Genomic DNA, 16308 nt, shown 5'->3' on the forward strand with positions numbered 1-16308 from the left:
TTAAGACAGCTGACTCTTCTGTGATGTGACGCTGTCTCTCTCTCTCTCTCTCACACACACATGCGCGCGCGCGCACACACACACACACATGCCCAACACTCCGCATTTGAACAGTCAATAGCAAATACTTAAACTAATAACAAAACAGTAGCTGATTCAGAAGCGCCAGATTGTCATAGCAAAGTCAGAATTACCTCCTCTCCTAGGTTCACGGAACGGTCGTCCATAAAATGCATTGCTGTTCTGTTGTAAGTGATCCAAATAAAGTGCTTTTGCTTTCGCACTGAAACACACAGCGTCTCCCTGACATGGCTGCTTCAACCCTAACTGCGGTTACTGAAACCACGCGTTCTTTCTTTGCGTGAACATTTGGGTGGCATTATGCAAATATTTCCATATAGTGTGGTAGATATGTGGGGGCGTGTTAGAATGAGCCGTTTTAGGGGGGCGTGGCAGAGTCTTAACTTTGATAAAGAATATCTCTTTGGTTTTGAGACTTTAGTCTTTGCAACTTCAGGGATCTTATCTATGCACAATCAGCTTGTAACACTCCAAAGAGAAAGGAAAACTTGAAATCGCATCATATGACCCCTTTAACATGTGAACTCATGCTAAATATGCAGTTATATTACGGGCTGATGGCATGAATTGTACTCGTGATGGAGCGCTCTTGGAGCGAGTGAAAATCACGCTATCCGCTCCTCGCTCCAGTCAAAATCACACCGCTCCACTCCGGGCTCCGCTCACATACTCTGATTGTGAGTAACTGTTGCTGTCATGACTCGTGACAGATCTATTTCAGAACCAGCCGCTATCAAAATAATCTGGCTGCGGGCGCGGGTCAGATATTATTGCTGGCGTTCCAGTTTTGGCCCGCGGGCCGCCTGTTGCCGACCACTGCTTTAGGGTCTTAATGAAAAGTCTGTAACATAGTTTGGTTAAAATTTCTCAATGGTATGTAATCCACTGCATCTTCAGATGTCGGGAGTAAATGATGACTGCTATGTTTGTTATTACAACAACAGAACACCTCAGTCGCTTAGGAGTCATTCTTGTCTATATCTGCTCCGGCGGTGAAACACTGGCGGACTGATGACAGCTCACTCAGGGCGGGTCTAAGGTAAGACACCAGTCCAGTCTGTGCTGAAACGCTACTGTCAAACTATCGTGGGAGGGGCCAGTTTTTGTGACATCACACAGACAGGCATCTGAGATCAACTCGATTTGAGAAAGGGGTAAAGATTTTAGTAGATTAAAAAAAACACGGGGTGGATTTTTATCATAGGGTGGTTGTGTACACACACTGCCATCACATTTCAGTTCAAACAACTTGTAAAAGTGCATGTAGCATCCTATGACCCCTTTAAAACATATTTATTTTTATTTTCCCTCAATATCTATTCCAATAATTGAAAAACAAACAGTTTTTGAAATTTCTGGAATCACAAAATAAATTGTGGATAATTAATTTATCAATACTACCAGTTTCCGATAATAAAAAAGTTTGAAATAAAGTGGATTTGTCATAATTACAAAGATATTTTCTTGTCTTAAATGACCTAAATGTGTTAACTACCAAAAAAAAGTCATTAGAATAATCATGATGAATTATTTTAATCTATTGATGGCACTAATATTTTTTATTTTTAAGATCTGTTTTATAGGTAAGCTACAGGAATTTTTTTCTGCTTTTCTCTAGAGAAAAAGGCCCTAGTAATCTCACATGTGTCTCCTCAGATGTTTCAGAAGAGATCTCAGCAGTGTTTTACATTGTCCTCGGTTTTCCCAAAATAGCAAAGTCTGCAATCAAAAGACAGAGCATTGCTTTGTTTAAAAAAGTTGTCTGGACAGTTGGAGAATACAGAGATGTGTGCTGTTTCTGATTTCACAAAATGGTGAAGGCTTGGCTCATGAATATTAATTACCTTATGCAGAAATTATTTAGCATAATCTTTCACTGTTTTGATAAACAATGTCTACATGAGATATTGATCTTGGAGATCAAGTATTTATTTATTTCCATGTCAAAACAGGGAATGTTGCTATTACCAAAGTTATAAATAAATAATTTTAGTGCAATTTGGGGTTTTAATTAGATTTTTTTAATGATGTTACCTTATTGCATATGGGGGATCTGGGTTCTAGTTCCCCCTAATCAGACTTTCTATTTTAATAAAATGAAAATATTGTACACCAATGCATATAAAATTTCATGCACATTTCACTGGAATGGATAGCAAGCCGCAGAAAGGCTGTGTGAACATTGCCGTTGGTGCTTTCCATAAGTGATAACTACAACAAAATGTGTTTATGCTTTACATGCTAGTGGCTAGAGGACTAACAGCATATATTAATAGGCTTCCGGAATGTCTTGTACATACAGTATATCTTGCATTATAGTCAACATATGAAACATTAATAAGCGGCCATATTTAGCATTGTTCTGCCAACTTTTTATTCAGCCATTTCAATAGGAATGTGATTGGAAGTGCAAGCATGAGGGGAAAAGGTTTCCTTACAGATTTCGCAACAGGTTCAAATTGGTTCTGACCAACAGAAAGCTGCTTGGTTTAAAAAATAGTGACATTTCTACACTATAGACAATAAACAATGGACCTTTTTTCCAGTGAAAATTCGCTGAACTTTCACTAATGTGACCACATGTTTCGATTTATTAAAATTCACATGACCAAGGAGACCAAACATATACAGAAGCAACGCAAGAACACACACACTTGAATGGGATGTATTTTTACTGCTGTTAAAATCCTATGCTAGGCCTAGTCTCATTATCCCAGCAGCAGGAACATGAGATTTCTCTTTTTTCCCCCTCAAGTCAAACATGAATTATTTAGCTTTGTGTTGATCACGTTTAGCTTTGTGTTGATCACGAGTCTCTGCCCTGAGCTTCCCTCCCAGTTCCCCTACTGTAACTCTCTCTCTCTGAGCTGTGTATGTTGCTGCTAGCCTCTACTCAGCAATCCAAAATGCATGTTTTTCTCACTGAATTGCCCACATATCTGAAGTCTTATTCTGAAATCCTGCTCTGAATGACTGTGTCATCATGGACAATGAACAATGTGTAGCATTTCTTCTCAATGGCACTGTAACTGCACTCAGTAATTATTTCTGTACAGTGTGGGGCGAATCTTCGCAAGCACACATGCGTAAATAATTCACCATGCCAATGTTTTGTTGAAGCCAAGTCCCACATTATCAGTGTACACATTTGTGAGTCATAACAGAAAGAAACTGCCTTTGCCCCAATTTTTGGTGCAGATATTGTTTTCTCCGTCTAATTTCTAAATTGAATTTTCACGCAGCTGAGAATCGGCACCTTTATCAATGATTCACATCCAGCTCTTTGGAAGCTTAATAAGCAGCTGTTATTATGACTTGTCAGTCAACTAACTCATAGCAGCTCTGGCTTTGTTTTTGTGATAAAAGGCCAATTTTGCATTGCTGTAAGTGAGCTTAACGAGCAAACGATGATGTTAGGCAGACATGATTAAAGAAAAACAGTTTTTTTGTGGAGTTAAGTTAACAGAGAGTCATTTATGTTTTAAGAATGGGTCAACTAGGTTAGTTGACTCTAACCATCATCTAATTAATAAGTGAGGTCAGTTATTTATTTATTTTTTTTTAGTGGTGGTGCTTTATTTAGCATGTTAACTGTTATCATGCTAACTCCATCTATTTTATTTATTTATGTTTTCATATTTTTTGAAAGAAATGCATACTTTTTTCATCAAGAATGCACGGGGGGGGGATGATGTATGTTATAATTATCGTGTACACTCACTAAACAAAGCTTTTTAGTGGTTATGAGCACTCTTTGCAAGCTTTCTAGTCAATAATCCATTTAAAATATAGCCTAGAACTTTGTTTTTCGGCCACACACACGTTGCAAAGTTTCGGGAATGACGTCAGTATATTTATGCGGGATTCACTCTCGAAGTAGCAGTGATTGACATAGTGATAACCATAGCAACAGACGGGACAAAATATGTGAAAATGTGCATTTAGACTAGAGCACCCTCACTCATTTCAGAAGCACCCTCAGTGATTATTTCTGGAACCTGGTTGATACGCTTTTATTGCAAAACTATATACAAAAACAACAAAATACAAATGCACTACATAAAATAACTGAATAAATGCATATTTACAATTTAAGCACTTAACTGAAATAAGCAGGCTATTAATAAAATAAATAACTAGAGAAGGCTGACTATAATCAGCTTGCTTCCATTTAGTGAGAAAAGCCTACTCCTCACCTGAATTAGAAAAAAAGCTCTTCGTCTTCAGTGATGCGAAGACAACGTTTGAGCGTGTACAAGCAATATCTGAGTGAGAGCAAAACCAATTCATAAAAGAACAATATCTAAAAGCACACGTCCAGTTTTGTGTGAGTGAAGGAAATCCGCTTGGGAGTGGAGAGATTCGTCCTCGCGCACACGGATCGCGTAACATTATGCGATCTCGACATTGCCATTAAGATCACACTATAGAAACCGCCTAAAATTAAGCATAAAGAAGAGAAGAAAGCGGTCCTCATGCCTACTAAAAGAACAATATTTAAAAGCACACGTCCAGTTATGTGTGAGTGAAAGAAATTTACTAAAAACAAGCCTATCGCAAGACATCTGGTAGGGGGGGCACCTGGGGTGGCCAGCCAAATTTCAGGGGGGGCCGGTGCCACCCCTGGCCACCACGTAGACACGCCCTTGCCCAGAGAATAGTTGCAACTGACCACTGAGTTATGCTAATACAACATAACTGATTTATCAAAAGTGACTATAACAATCAAGTTCTAATGTATACTTTCTGTTTTGTGTTTCCCTCAGCCGTTCCCTTCCCCCTGAGTCACCGCCTCACCATGAAGGAGGTGTTTGACTGTGAGGGGAAACCAAGGGTGGATCTACTGAAAGCCCACCTCACTAAAGAGGGCCGAGTGGAGGAGACCGTGGCCCTTCGAATCATAAATGATGGGGCCTCTATCTTACGCCAGGAGAAGACCATGCTGGACATAGAGGCACCTGTCACAGGTACTTCCCTATTCTTTCCTCCTTTCCTCACATACAATATGAAGATAAATATAAAAAGTACTAAAAGGATGGTTTTGCTTGACATGCATTTAAGTGACTATGTATGGAAGCCCGTTTCTGCCACTGAATAAAAATTAACACAAGGTAATTGCGACTTTTTATCTCACAGTTCCGACTTTTTTCTCACAATTGCGTGTTATAAAGTCAGAATTGCAAGATATAAATGCAATTCGTAAAACTAAAGTCAGTTGTGAGATATAAACTTGCAACTGTAAAAAAAATAGTCTCTCTTTTTTTTCCTCAGTATTGGACTTTATATGTTACGGACCCCCACACATGGCATGCAGGAAAAAAATAGTAGGCTGAATCGTGTGCACGATTTACTATTTCGTTCCCTCGATTTATAAATTGTGTGCACAATTTACTAATTCGTTCCCTCGATTTGCTAAATCGTGCACACGATTTATAATTCGAGAGACCGAATTAATAAATTGTGCAGGGAACAAATTAGTAAATCGTGCGCACGATTTACTTATTTTTTCTTTGCATGTCATATGCGTAGCTCCGTAATATGTCATAATTCTGAGAAAAGATGTCAGAATTGCGAGAAAAAAATAGTGAGATATAAACTTGCAATTGTGAGTTATAAAGTCAGAATTGTGCGATATAAACTTGCAAAAAGGTTTTTATCATGCAATTCTGAGAAAAAATTTCAGAATTGTGAGATGCAAATTCGCAATTGTGGGAAAAATTGGGAGATAAAAAGTCACAATATTCTATTTTTATTTTTATTCAGTGGCTGAAACGGGCTTCCATAACTATCTGTGCCATGTCTTGCAGCAGGGTCGGATGTATTTTCAGACATTAGTCGATAAAGAGCGTCTGTGCATTAGCATCTGTGTGTGTACATAATGCAGTTTGTTATCTGACGCCGTCTGCACGTGTTAACTGTATATCCGTGACAACCTGCTTTGATACCGTCAGCAAACAGGACTAAAGAGCAGCAAGACAGCGAGAGCTTGAGTGAGAATGCACAATCCTGACCTCAAATACAAAAATAAACTCCAAAACACCCGACTGGAAGTTCAAAGAATGAACAAGGCCGACGAAAACAAAAGGCGGCAAAGCGAGCAAGCGCTCGAGGTGTTTCCGTATTAAGTTTACCTGTGAAGGTAGCTGTCACTTTGAAGTTTGATCCCTTGTATGCGCGTCAACGTGTATGTGTGTGTGTGTTAATTCCCTCCTTACCTGTCATCACATTACTATGAGGTGAGAATTGAGGGAAAAATAGTTTAAAATTAAAATTAGGGTAATGTACGTACCACATAAGGCATGTCTTTGTCTATTCGATGGATTATTGTCTTTTCGAGGTTTTTTTCGCTTTTATCAGTGTCTGTGGATAATCAATGGAGTTGAGTACTTGATACCCGCGTCCATCTGCAGGAGTGTGTCAGCACACCAGCTGGCCGTGATTTCCGCTGTCTCATTCGCGTATGAGCCGCTTACTCCTGAAAGAAGCAGGCCCTTGTGTAACCGCACCAAAAAATAAAAATACGCAGAGATAATGGACATTATTATGATAAATTTTTCTTTGTAATGTGATTCTGCTCGCCCAAATGGTACATCTCCTTCACGCTGGTGAAACTGCAGTATTTTTAATTCTGTTTTAGTACCTTGAGTTTTGTTTATTTAAGTGAAGTTGCTATATACTTCAAAAGTCATTTTCTTAATTAGTATTTTGTCTTGTTTTTAAGTGTAAGGACAAAAAAATACTTAAAACAAGATCAAATTACCTGAGAAGCAAAATTTTAAAGATATTAATGTTTAGTTTCAAAGAAAATATATGTTGAGTTTTGTTTGTTAGTTTTCCTACTCTATTGGCAAATATTTTTCTCTTGTTTTAAGCATAAAACTCACTTTTTATTTATTCATATTGTTTGCAAATAGGGTAAAAAAACAAAATAATAATAAAAACAGCAATAATTATTGTTGTATGTGTGTTGCATATATATAGGATTTATTGGGATTTTTTTTATTTTTTTTATTTTTTAAAATCAAGACAAAAATACTGATGAAAAATTAGTGTTTTGCAGTATGGGCGGGCTGTAAAACTGAGACAACTTATGTTAAAATCACTGCACCAAAGGCCGTTTTTGGCAGCCGAGAAAGTCACACGGTCACAAGCTTCAGTGCATCAGGAGTCGCTCTCCGCTGTGTTTTAAGACACAAAGCATTTGAGTTCACCCCAGTTCAGTCACAGTCTCACAGGAAGAGTTCAATTCCACCATGCACTTAGATTTGTCTGGGACAGTGCAGCTGTTAAAATCCATCAGTTGATCAGAGCGACCTACAGAGCGAGAGAGAGAGAGAGAGAGAGAGAGAGAGAGAGAGAGAGAGAGCGGTTCTCTGCTGCAGAACACACCTACACCTCTGAGTCATCTGCATCTAACAGCTCAATATTCTCTCTCTCCCTCTCTCTAAATCTCTTCCCATCATCCAGTTCTGCTTGCACCCTGTGTGCCTGCAGTGGGTGATGTGAGAATAAGCATCTCCCCCTCCACACTCAGCACTGCACAGTCACTGCCACACATGAAGAGAGATACTTACAATTATCACCGTTTAGAGTTTACTGTGTGTGTGTGTGTGTGTGTGTGCGTGCTTGATTGTGTGATGTCTGTCCCTGTGCTCAGAATATTTGCCCAGATCAGCCAAAATTAGGGCAAGTGAAGTTTATGCCTGCCGATCGTCTATTATTAATATCAAAGGGATATGAAATATGCAGGAGGCACAGTGTACACAAGGACCCGTCATTGTCAGTAGATCCGCTTCTTTTGTGATGCAACATAATGGCAAACAAAGACATATCTGCTGCCATTTGTCACTACCTTCACCCAGCTGTATTGCCATCACCTCATGCTATTGTTAATCAAGTCTGCTTACACAATCACACAGATGTACACACACACACACACACTCACACTCACACTCACACACACGGACACACACAGAGTGCTGGTTCAGGCCCATTCATTTATGCTGAGAATGATTTGTGCTGTGTGCTGCTCGCTCATTAAGTCCAGCTTACATAATGGAGAGGAGAGGAGAGGAGAGGAGAGGAGAGGAGAGATGAGATGCACAAATGGAAGAATAAGAGGGGGAAGAGGAGGATGAGTAGAAGAACAGATGAGAGGAGATGAAGATGAACAGAGAAGAGGAGGTGAAAGGAGAGAAGTTGAACAGATGGGAGAATAAGAGATCAGAGGAAAGAGGAGAGATAAGAAAAAGAACAGATGAAATCAGAGGAAGAAGAAAGGAGGAGAGGTGACAGGAGAAGATGAAAAGATGAGATTCTGTTCCTGTTCAGAAGAGGAGAAGAAGAATGAGATGAACTCATGATCTGAGACCAGAGGAGTGAGGTGAGAAGTAGAAGAGATGAACAGAGGAGAGGAGAAGAGCAGATGCGATGAAAGAGGAGAAAGGACAGGAGATGATGAAGTGAGAGGAGGAAAGAAAAGAGGAGAGGAAATGAACAGATGGGAAGATATGAAAGAGGAGATGAACAGATGAGAGAGTACGAGAAACAGATGAAAGGAAAGAGGAGATGAGAAGAAAAGATGAGGAGAGAAATTTAGCAGATACGCAGAGAGGAGATGGGAGAAAAAGGGGAGCAGATGGGGAAAGAAGAGAAGAGAATAATAACACTCGAGAGAATGAGGAGGCAAGGAGATGAACAGATGAGTGGAGAGTAGAAAAGAAAAGAGAGGAGTTGAACAGAAGACAGAATAAGAGGAGCAGATGAGTTGGGGGAAGAAGAGAATAAGAACAAACTGGAGGATGAGGAGGAGAGGTGAGAGGAGAGGAGGTGAAAGGAGAGGGGATGAACAGAAAAACCAGAGAGAGAATATGAGAAAGAAGAAGAAGAGAGAGAAGATTAGATGAGCAATGAGAGGAGAGAGGATAAATAGAAGAGAGGAGAGGAGGTGAATCAATGAAAGGAGAGGAGAGGAAGGAGATGAATGCATGTGTTCATGGAAGGGAGAGGAGATAAGCAGAAGACAGAAAAGGGGCAAATGCAAGGAGCAAGAGCAGATGAAATAAGAGGGAATGAGTAGGGGAGGAGGAAATGAACAGATGCGAGGATGAGGAGAAGATAAAAGAAGAGAGGAGATAAAAATGACAGAAGGACAGAAAAGAGGTGAGGAACAGATGGGAGTATAAGAGAAGTACATAGATGAGAGGAAAGAAGAATACTGTAGATGAAAGGAAGAAAAGAGGAGAAGATGAACAGATGAGCAGAGAGGAGAAAAGAAATGAGAAGTGATGAACAGATGGGTGAATAAGATGAACATGAGATCAGATAGAGAAGATGAAGATTCAAAGGGGAGAGAAGAAAGGAGTCAAACAAGTTAGATAAGAAGAAAGGAAAAAAACATAGGAGACTTAATATGCAGATGAGAGAGGGGAAAGAAGAGGAGTAAAAGAAAAACAGAGGAGAGGAGATGAATAGATGAGATCCTGTTTATCTCCAAAAGAGGAGAGGAGGTGAAAAGAGAACAGAGAAAGGGGGAGATAAACACGAGATGGTGATTTGAGAGAGGAAAGAAGGGAAGATAATAAGATTACAGATGATGAGAGGAGGAGAAGAGCAGATGAACAGGAGAAAAGAGGAGATGAATGGTGAGAGGAGAGAGAAGATGAATAAATGAGATCCTGTTTATCTCCAAAAGAGGAGAGGAGGTGAAAAGATGGAAAGAAAGGAGGGAAAGCAGGGGATGAACACAGATGATTAGAGGAGAGGAGAGGAGAGGAGAGGAGAGGAGAGGAGAGGAGAGGCAATGAACAGATGGGAGGATATGAGAGAAGGGAGAAAAGGAGCAGGTGAAAGGAGAGTGATGAGAGGAGTTAAATAAAAGAAGAGGAAAAGAAATTAATATTTGAGACACAAGGAGTAGATGAGAGGAGAAATAGAAGATGAACAGTGAAAGGAGAGGAAGAATATCAGAGGAACGAAGAGGAGTTAAATAGATGAGATCCTATTCCAGAAGAGGAGAGGATGTGAAAAGGCAAAACAAGAGGAGAAAAAGAAAGAAATGAACACATGCAATGATTTGAGAGAGGAGAGGAAAGAAGAGGAGAGAATATAAGTAGACTACAAAAAAGGAGCAGATAAGAGAAGGAAGAGAGCAGATGAAGAGGAGAGAGCAAGGGAAATGCAGAAAGGGAAGAAAAAAGGAGGATATGAGAGGAGAGAAGCAGATGAACATAAAAGACATGAAAAGAGACAGAGGAGATAAACAGACAAGAGCAGCGAGAGGTTTGAGCTGTTGGATTGATCAGATACACTTTTAAAAATAAAGGTGCGTCACGATGCCATAGAAGAACCTTTTTTGTCTAAATGGTTCCATAAAGAACCTTTAACATCTGAAGAACCTTTCTGTTTCACAAAAGGTTCTTTGTGGCGAAAGAAGGTTCTTCAGATTATAAAAAGGTAAGAAAGAGATGGTTCTTTATGGAACCAAAAATGGTTCTTCTATGGCATCGCTGTGAAGAACCTTTTAAGCACCTTTATTTTTAAGAGTGTATCAGGAGTACAGGAGGAGCGCAGAGACAAACAGCATTCAGTCGGCGCCGTGGGAGACCATGACACACATCGGATTCCATCTACATTCTCCTCCTCATGTGCTCGGGCGGCATGTGACCCGAGAATGTGAACAAGCATGTTAATTGCACATTTAATACCTGTTTCTCCTCAAGCACAGTTAAAATCAGCTCAGCGAACCAGCCAGTTCGTTTAAACAGAAGCACTTAACACCGGGACCCGGGATCATTTTCATGCACAATTCATATACTTGTTCTTACATAATGTAATGTCTCAATATGCAGGACCCGCTCATTTATATACAGTAAACGCCGCTTACTAACACAGCCCGGGCGCATCTGATTTGCCCATGCATTATGCAGCTCTTATTCTGCAATGTGACTGGGCATATCTGCATTTTTTTCTCCCTCCGATTCGGATTATATAAACCTATCCATATCTACAAAGACTTAAACAACGGGACTTTCAGACAGCAGTGGAGCTCTGCCAGACGAGCAAGTTTGAAGTTGTCATGAGAAAACCAGGCGCCCGGAGGGAAAGAGCCCACCTGGGTATACATGGAGAACTCCTGCTCCTGTGAGACCCTTCACATAACAACAGCAGTGCGGACGAAATAAATGCATTTTGTATTTTTAATGATCCTCTGCACTCGATTCGTAACATCTTAGATCTCCCGCCTCCTATGAGACGAAATCAGATGGTATCGTGCACCGTTTCCCACAATGCATCTGCGTTTTTATCGATGGCTTGGGTGCAGTAGAGGAGGCAGGGTGAAAGAAGGGAAATAAGCACAGCGTGAGAAGGCTGGAGCGGTAGCAGCTGAATACAAGGGGGCGGAAGAATCTCTTTACCAGTTGGTGAAGAAGCGAGAGCGCGCAGACAAGAGAGAGTTCAACTTGTCACCTCCCTGTCATTCATCAGCCTTGCTCCAGCAGAAAGAAAGAGAGCGAAGCAGCGCTAACTGTAGCCCCCGTGGCCTCGGCCTTCCAGAAAACGATCCCTTTAGCTCTTCTCGACACCATTTCCTCTTGAGGCTTTCATTCTTCTTGACTATGCCGCAGTGCTTGATTACTTTTAGGGCTTTTGCTCTATAATGTGTGTTAATGGTTCATGTTAATGGCCCATTTTGCATGTATGTCAGACTCGGTGGACTGCTTACGGCTGCTGTATGATTAGGCTAGATAAGTCTGCTAATTCATTTGACGTGAGGAATCTTAATTTAAGCCGCTTCCCTTGAGACGTTTAAGGCTAAATGAATGGTCGTTTTGAGAATGGATCTATTGATTTGGGTATTGATCTCCAAGTAAAGAGCTGTTTGGGTAGAGCCTGAGAGAATGCTTGTGTCCCTATAGTGAGCTAGCGTTATAAGAAGAGGTCAACATCATACATTTATTAAGCTTGAAAAATGAATGCTGGTGTGTTTAGGAAACAAACATTAGAGTAGAGGAAGGCCTGTAGAGTTGATTAAAATACTCAGTCTGAATGAAACATTTTTGGCTTTTAGTCTTTGTCTGTTTTAGTGTAATCCTAAATGGTGATACATTTCACTTTTAGAAGTTGCTTTGCAATTAAAATGGACTATTCTTATTTTTTTCGTGTTTAAATGATTTATTCATGCACATAATTATTTGTTAATAATTCATGTGCCCCTTTAATCTTTAATCAGAAACATTAACTTCCCCTCCCCCTCTTTTTTTTCTGATGGCGTTTGCACTGGCTGGAGGGCGGGACAATGATCTCTTGCTTCAAACAACCTGTCACTCTCATGAGATTGCATCAGTTAGCAAACGACAACAATCCAATCAGTTCTTCATGGTCCTACACATTTTTCTCCTTCGAAAAGCCATTTCACTTGGACACAGTATATAGGTCACAAAAGTGATTTTTTTGTTTCTGCCAACTTCAAAATATGCATTATTTCTCTTCTGGGAAAGCCAGACAAAAATATTGATGAGTAATCCTGCACTACAAAGATTTTTGTCCAATCAAATTGCCTCTAGAATGAGAATGCCCCTCCCCCAGCAACCACCTAGCAAGTAGCAAGCAAATCATGATTGTGACATAAGTAAAGTTTATTGGTTATTTCTAAAAAGATTTTTAGATTTTTCTTGTTTATTTTTTTGTTATATTTTAACGGTGGTGCTTTAATTAGCATGCTGACCCTGTACTGAGCTTCAGCCGTATACATTCAGAATGGACATATTTGGTCATGACATGCCTAATGTTGTTTTTTCAGTTTTCCATCATCATTGGTGCGTTTTGAGACGCATCGTTTTATTCTGTTGTACTCTACTTAGCTGTTTTTGAATCCGTCATATGTAAACTGAATGGGCTCTGGTGAACCTGAAACCAGCCTGTTATACATGGCTCCCTGAAGACTGATTAGTTGACTAGTCAAAATGATCAATTTTGAAAAAAAGTAGTTTCGCTAACACAATCTCATGGGAAATGGTAACTATTTTACAGGGCGGCTATGTCGTATGAGCCCCAACACAACCGTCACTGAAGTGTGAGCCGATCATATAAATAACATATGAATGACATCATATGAAGTCATAAGAAATAATTTGCTGAAACTTAAAATAGTTATGATTTGCCTAGAGACTGTTGAGTTTTGCGTAGTTCTATATCTTGTATCCATATTCTGTATGTCTTGCCTTCGTGTTTCAGTAGGACATATATTCTGTTCAAAAGATCGAGGTCAGTAAGAAAAACAGGGGTCTGTTTTTTTGAAAGAAATGAATACTTTTTTTCAGTAACAATGCATTAAATTGATCAAAACATTGATTAACATTTATAATGTTACAAAAAAATCTATTTCAAATAAATCCTGTTCTGTTCAACTATTAATTCATCAGAAAATCATGTAGAAATGCTTCCTGGAAAAATATTGAGCATTCAACATTCACAATAAGAAATGGTGTATGAGCAACAAATCAGCATATTACAATGATTTCCTCGAAGGGTCATGTGACACTGAAGATTGGAGTAATGATGCCGAATATTCAACAGGAATAAATAACATTTTAAAATATTTTCAAATATAAAGTTATAGTAAATTGTAATAATTTTTCACAATATTACCGTTTTCACTGTTTTTGATTAGATAAATGCAGCATTGGTGAACACGAAACTTCTTTGGAAAACGTTTAAAAAATCTTGCCGACACCAGACTTTTACACTGAAGTGTCTGTTAACACAGGAAAGAAAACTGCTTGTCAAGTGATCTCTTGGTGTCTTTAAAGCGGGAGAAACAGGAAGTGAGATGCTCCACATTTTTTTCCACAGGTCTCAAGCATGGTGACGCACTTACAGTAGGTCATATCACACAATCTGGACCTTTCGCTGTAAAATCAGATTCCTCAAGCGACTGAAATTCTCCAACTCGTTTCCCTTCCCACAAGCTCAGAGTCGGAACAAACACACTTGCTCATTTCAACCTCTATCTTTGTATGTCAGTGACGTGGGCTTGATATCTGGGTTTTCTTACGTGATGCATGAGCTAAGAGGGTTTTAAATGCGTGTGTTTCCCTCTCTGTCCGTGGCCACACCCACACACACTACAGGCTGAGAGGCCTCTGGGGCAAACGCTTAGGCAGCATCTCCATGCCAACGCAAACTCCTCATTTATTTCATTCTTTATTCTCATCAAATTCATGTCTCCATGGCAACAGGAGTTTGCATTTCGCTCCCTCTCTCTCTCACAGAGAGAGAATTGTGTTGCAAAGGACTAACGTAGATTTTCAGGCCAGCTATGTTTCATATAGGTTCACTCTCCCAGATGTGCACAGCTGTCATTGAGCTGCAGTTACAGTATGATTTTAATAGCTATGGCTGTATGAATCCGCCATGGATTAATGTTTGTATATCCTGTATATTGAACAAACAGCTGAGGCTGTTTGCATCCAGCTCAGCGAGTCAATATTTTCCTCTGTCTTTCTCTTTCTTTATGCAGTGTGCGGTGACATCCATGGGCAGTTTTTCGACCTGATGAAACTGTTTGAGGTGGGAGGCTCTCCAGCCACGACACGATACCTCTTCCTGGGTGACTATGTGGACCGGGGTTACTTCAGTATCGAGGTGAGAAAAGTTGCACTGGGATAGTATATGCATCCATCCATCTATGATTTCACCATTTTTAATCAAGTTAATTGAAAGAAATGATTAATTTGAATGAAAAGGTTCATTTGAGTCATAACCAGGTCCAGACTGAATATGCATTAAGCATTTTCTCAACTGATTTTGGGGGAAAGCTACAGAATTGATTCAAACATGGTGTTAAAAAAAGTAACTACACTCTTACTGGTAGCTGAAGGCATTATTAAATTTATTAAATTATTAAAATTACTTCCAATAAACAAATTCTACAGAAACTACAAAAGAAGTTAATTGTCATAATGAAAATTAATAAATAAACATGCATAAATATTAATAAAATTAATATTCATTAATATTAAATTTTTAAAAATACTTAGCTAAATACTATAAAAATGTATAAGTGTGGTGTGACGTTTTTTTTAATGGTGTGTGTGCACCAAAAGCGAATGTAATTATTTGCATGGGTAGATTACATACAAAGTCAATGCAAAGATGCGAATAGATGCAAATTTGCGCCGGGCAACGTGAATGACGCGAATTGAGCAACGCGATTGCTGCGAACGTGCGATATACACCTCAATTGCGTGTTTCGCGCAAGTTGAAAAGTTTAAACTCAAACAGAAAATTTGCATGACGCGTTGTCGCGCAAGCCAATCAGCCATGAGCTTATTGACACATCCGGTTTGACATGTCTTGTTGTATCAGAAAATGGAGAAGAGCATTACGCAATGTTTTTATTCACACAAGTGACACGAAAAACATCCCAAGGGAAATCTAGAGCAATAACATGATGCAAATATTTGCTTCGCTTTTGTGTGCACACATTATAAGAAATATTCCATGTAGTATCTCTGCAGTCTTATTGATAGCTGCAAAGCAGTTTTACATTTGTCCAAATATTTAATAAAGAAACAAATTCTATGTAAACCTGCAGACGTTACATATAGTAATATATAGTAGTACACCCACGTGAAAAAATACTATAGTAATTTATAGCAAATACTATAGTGTTTTGAACCATACTATAGTAAAGTGTATTATACTGTATATATTATAGTATTTACAACACTTTGTTAATGAATGCTACAGCATACTGTAGTATTAACTATAGTAAACTGATAAACTAATAAATACTATAGTATACTTTAGTTTTTACTACAGTAAACTGTTGTGTATTGTAGTATAATAATATACCCTATAGTTGTAGAAAACTTAGTACAGTATTGGGTAAAGTAATTTGTTTATATTACTATAGTTGTTATATTACCACAGCAACTATAGAATTACCACAACAAATTAATTCAAGTACTTTACTATAGTATGGTTCAAAAACACTATAGTATTTACTATAAATTTGTCAGACTCTGGTCCGTGTTTTGTGTGTTTTGCTCCTCATGTGCCTTTCTGTGTTTCCTTATTTGGTCATTTTCCTGTCCTTGTTTAGTTTAATTATGATTCCGTTCAGCTGTGTTCTATTAATTACCCTTGTATTTAAGTTCCTGCCTGTTAAGTTTCCCTTTTGTCTGGTCTACTCGTTACGTGGATGTGTTTCCTGCTGTCTCC

The 16308-nt window shown here is 39.0% G+C and overlaps 1 protein-coding gene across 2 annotated transcripts in view; it reads left to right on the forward strand.

Moving 5' to 3' along the window:
- LOC107733504 (serine/threonine-protein phosphatase 2B catalytic subunit alpha isoform-like) overlaps nt 1-16308 on the forward strand; it is a 57047-nt gene that overhangs the window by 16202 nt on the left and 24537 nt on the right. For both annotated transcript variants that reach the window (XM_016545148.1, XM_016545149.1), the window contains exons 2-3: nt 4848-5048; nt 14603-14727. In XM_016545148.1, coding sequence (XP_016400634.1) covers nt 4848-5048; nt 14603-14727 — 326 coding nt within the window. The remainder of the gene's footprint in view (nt 1-4847; nt 5049-14602; nt 14728-16308) is intronic.

The sequence above is a fragment of the Sinocyclocheilus rhinocerous genome, unplaced genomic scaffold (assembly GCF_001515625.1).
Source record: "Sinocyclocheilus rhinocerous isolate Xijiao unplaced genomic scaffold, SAMN03320098_v1.1 scaffold69, whole genome shotgun sequence".
NCBI lineage: Eukaryota > Metazoa > Chordata > Actinopteri > Cypriniformes > Cyprinidae > Sinocyclocheilus > Sinocyclocheilus rhinocerous.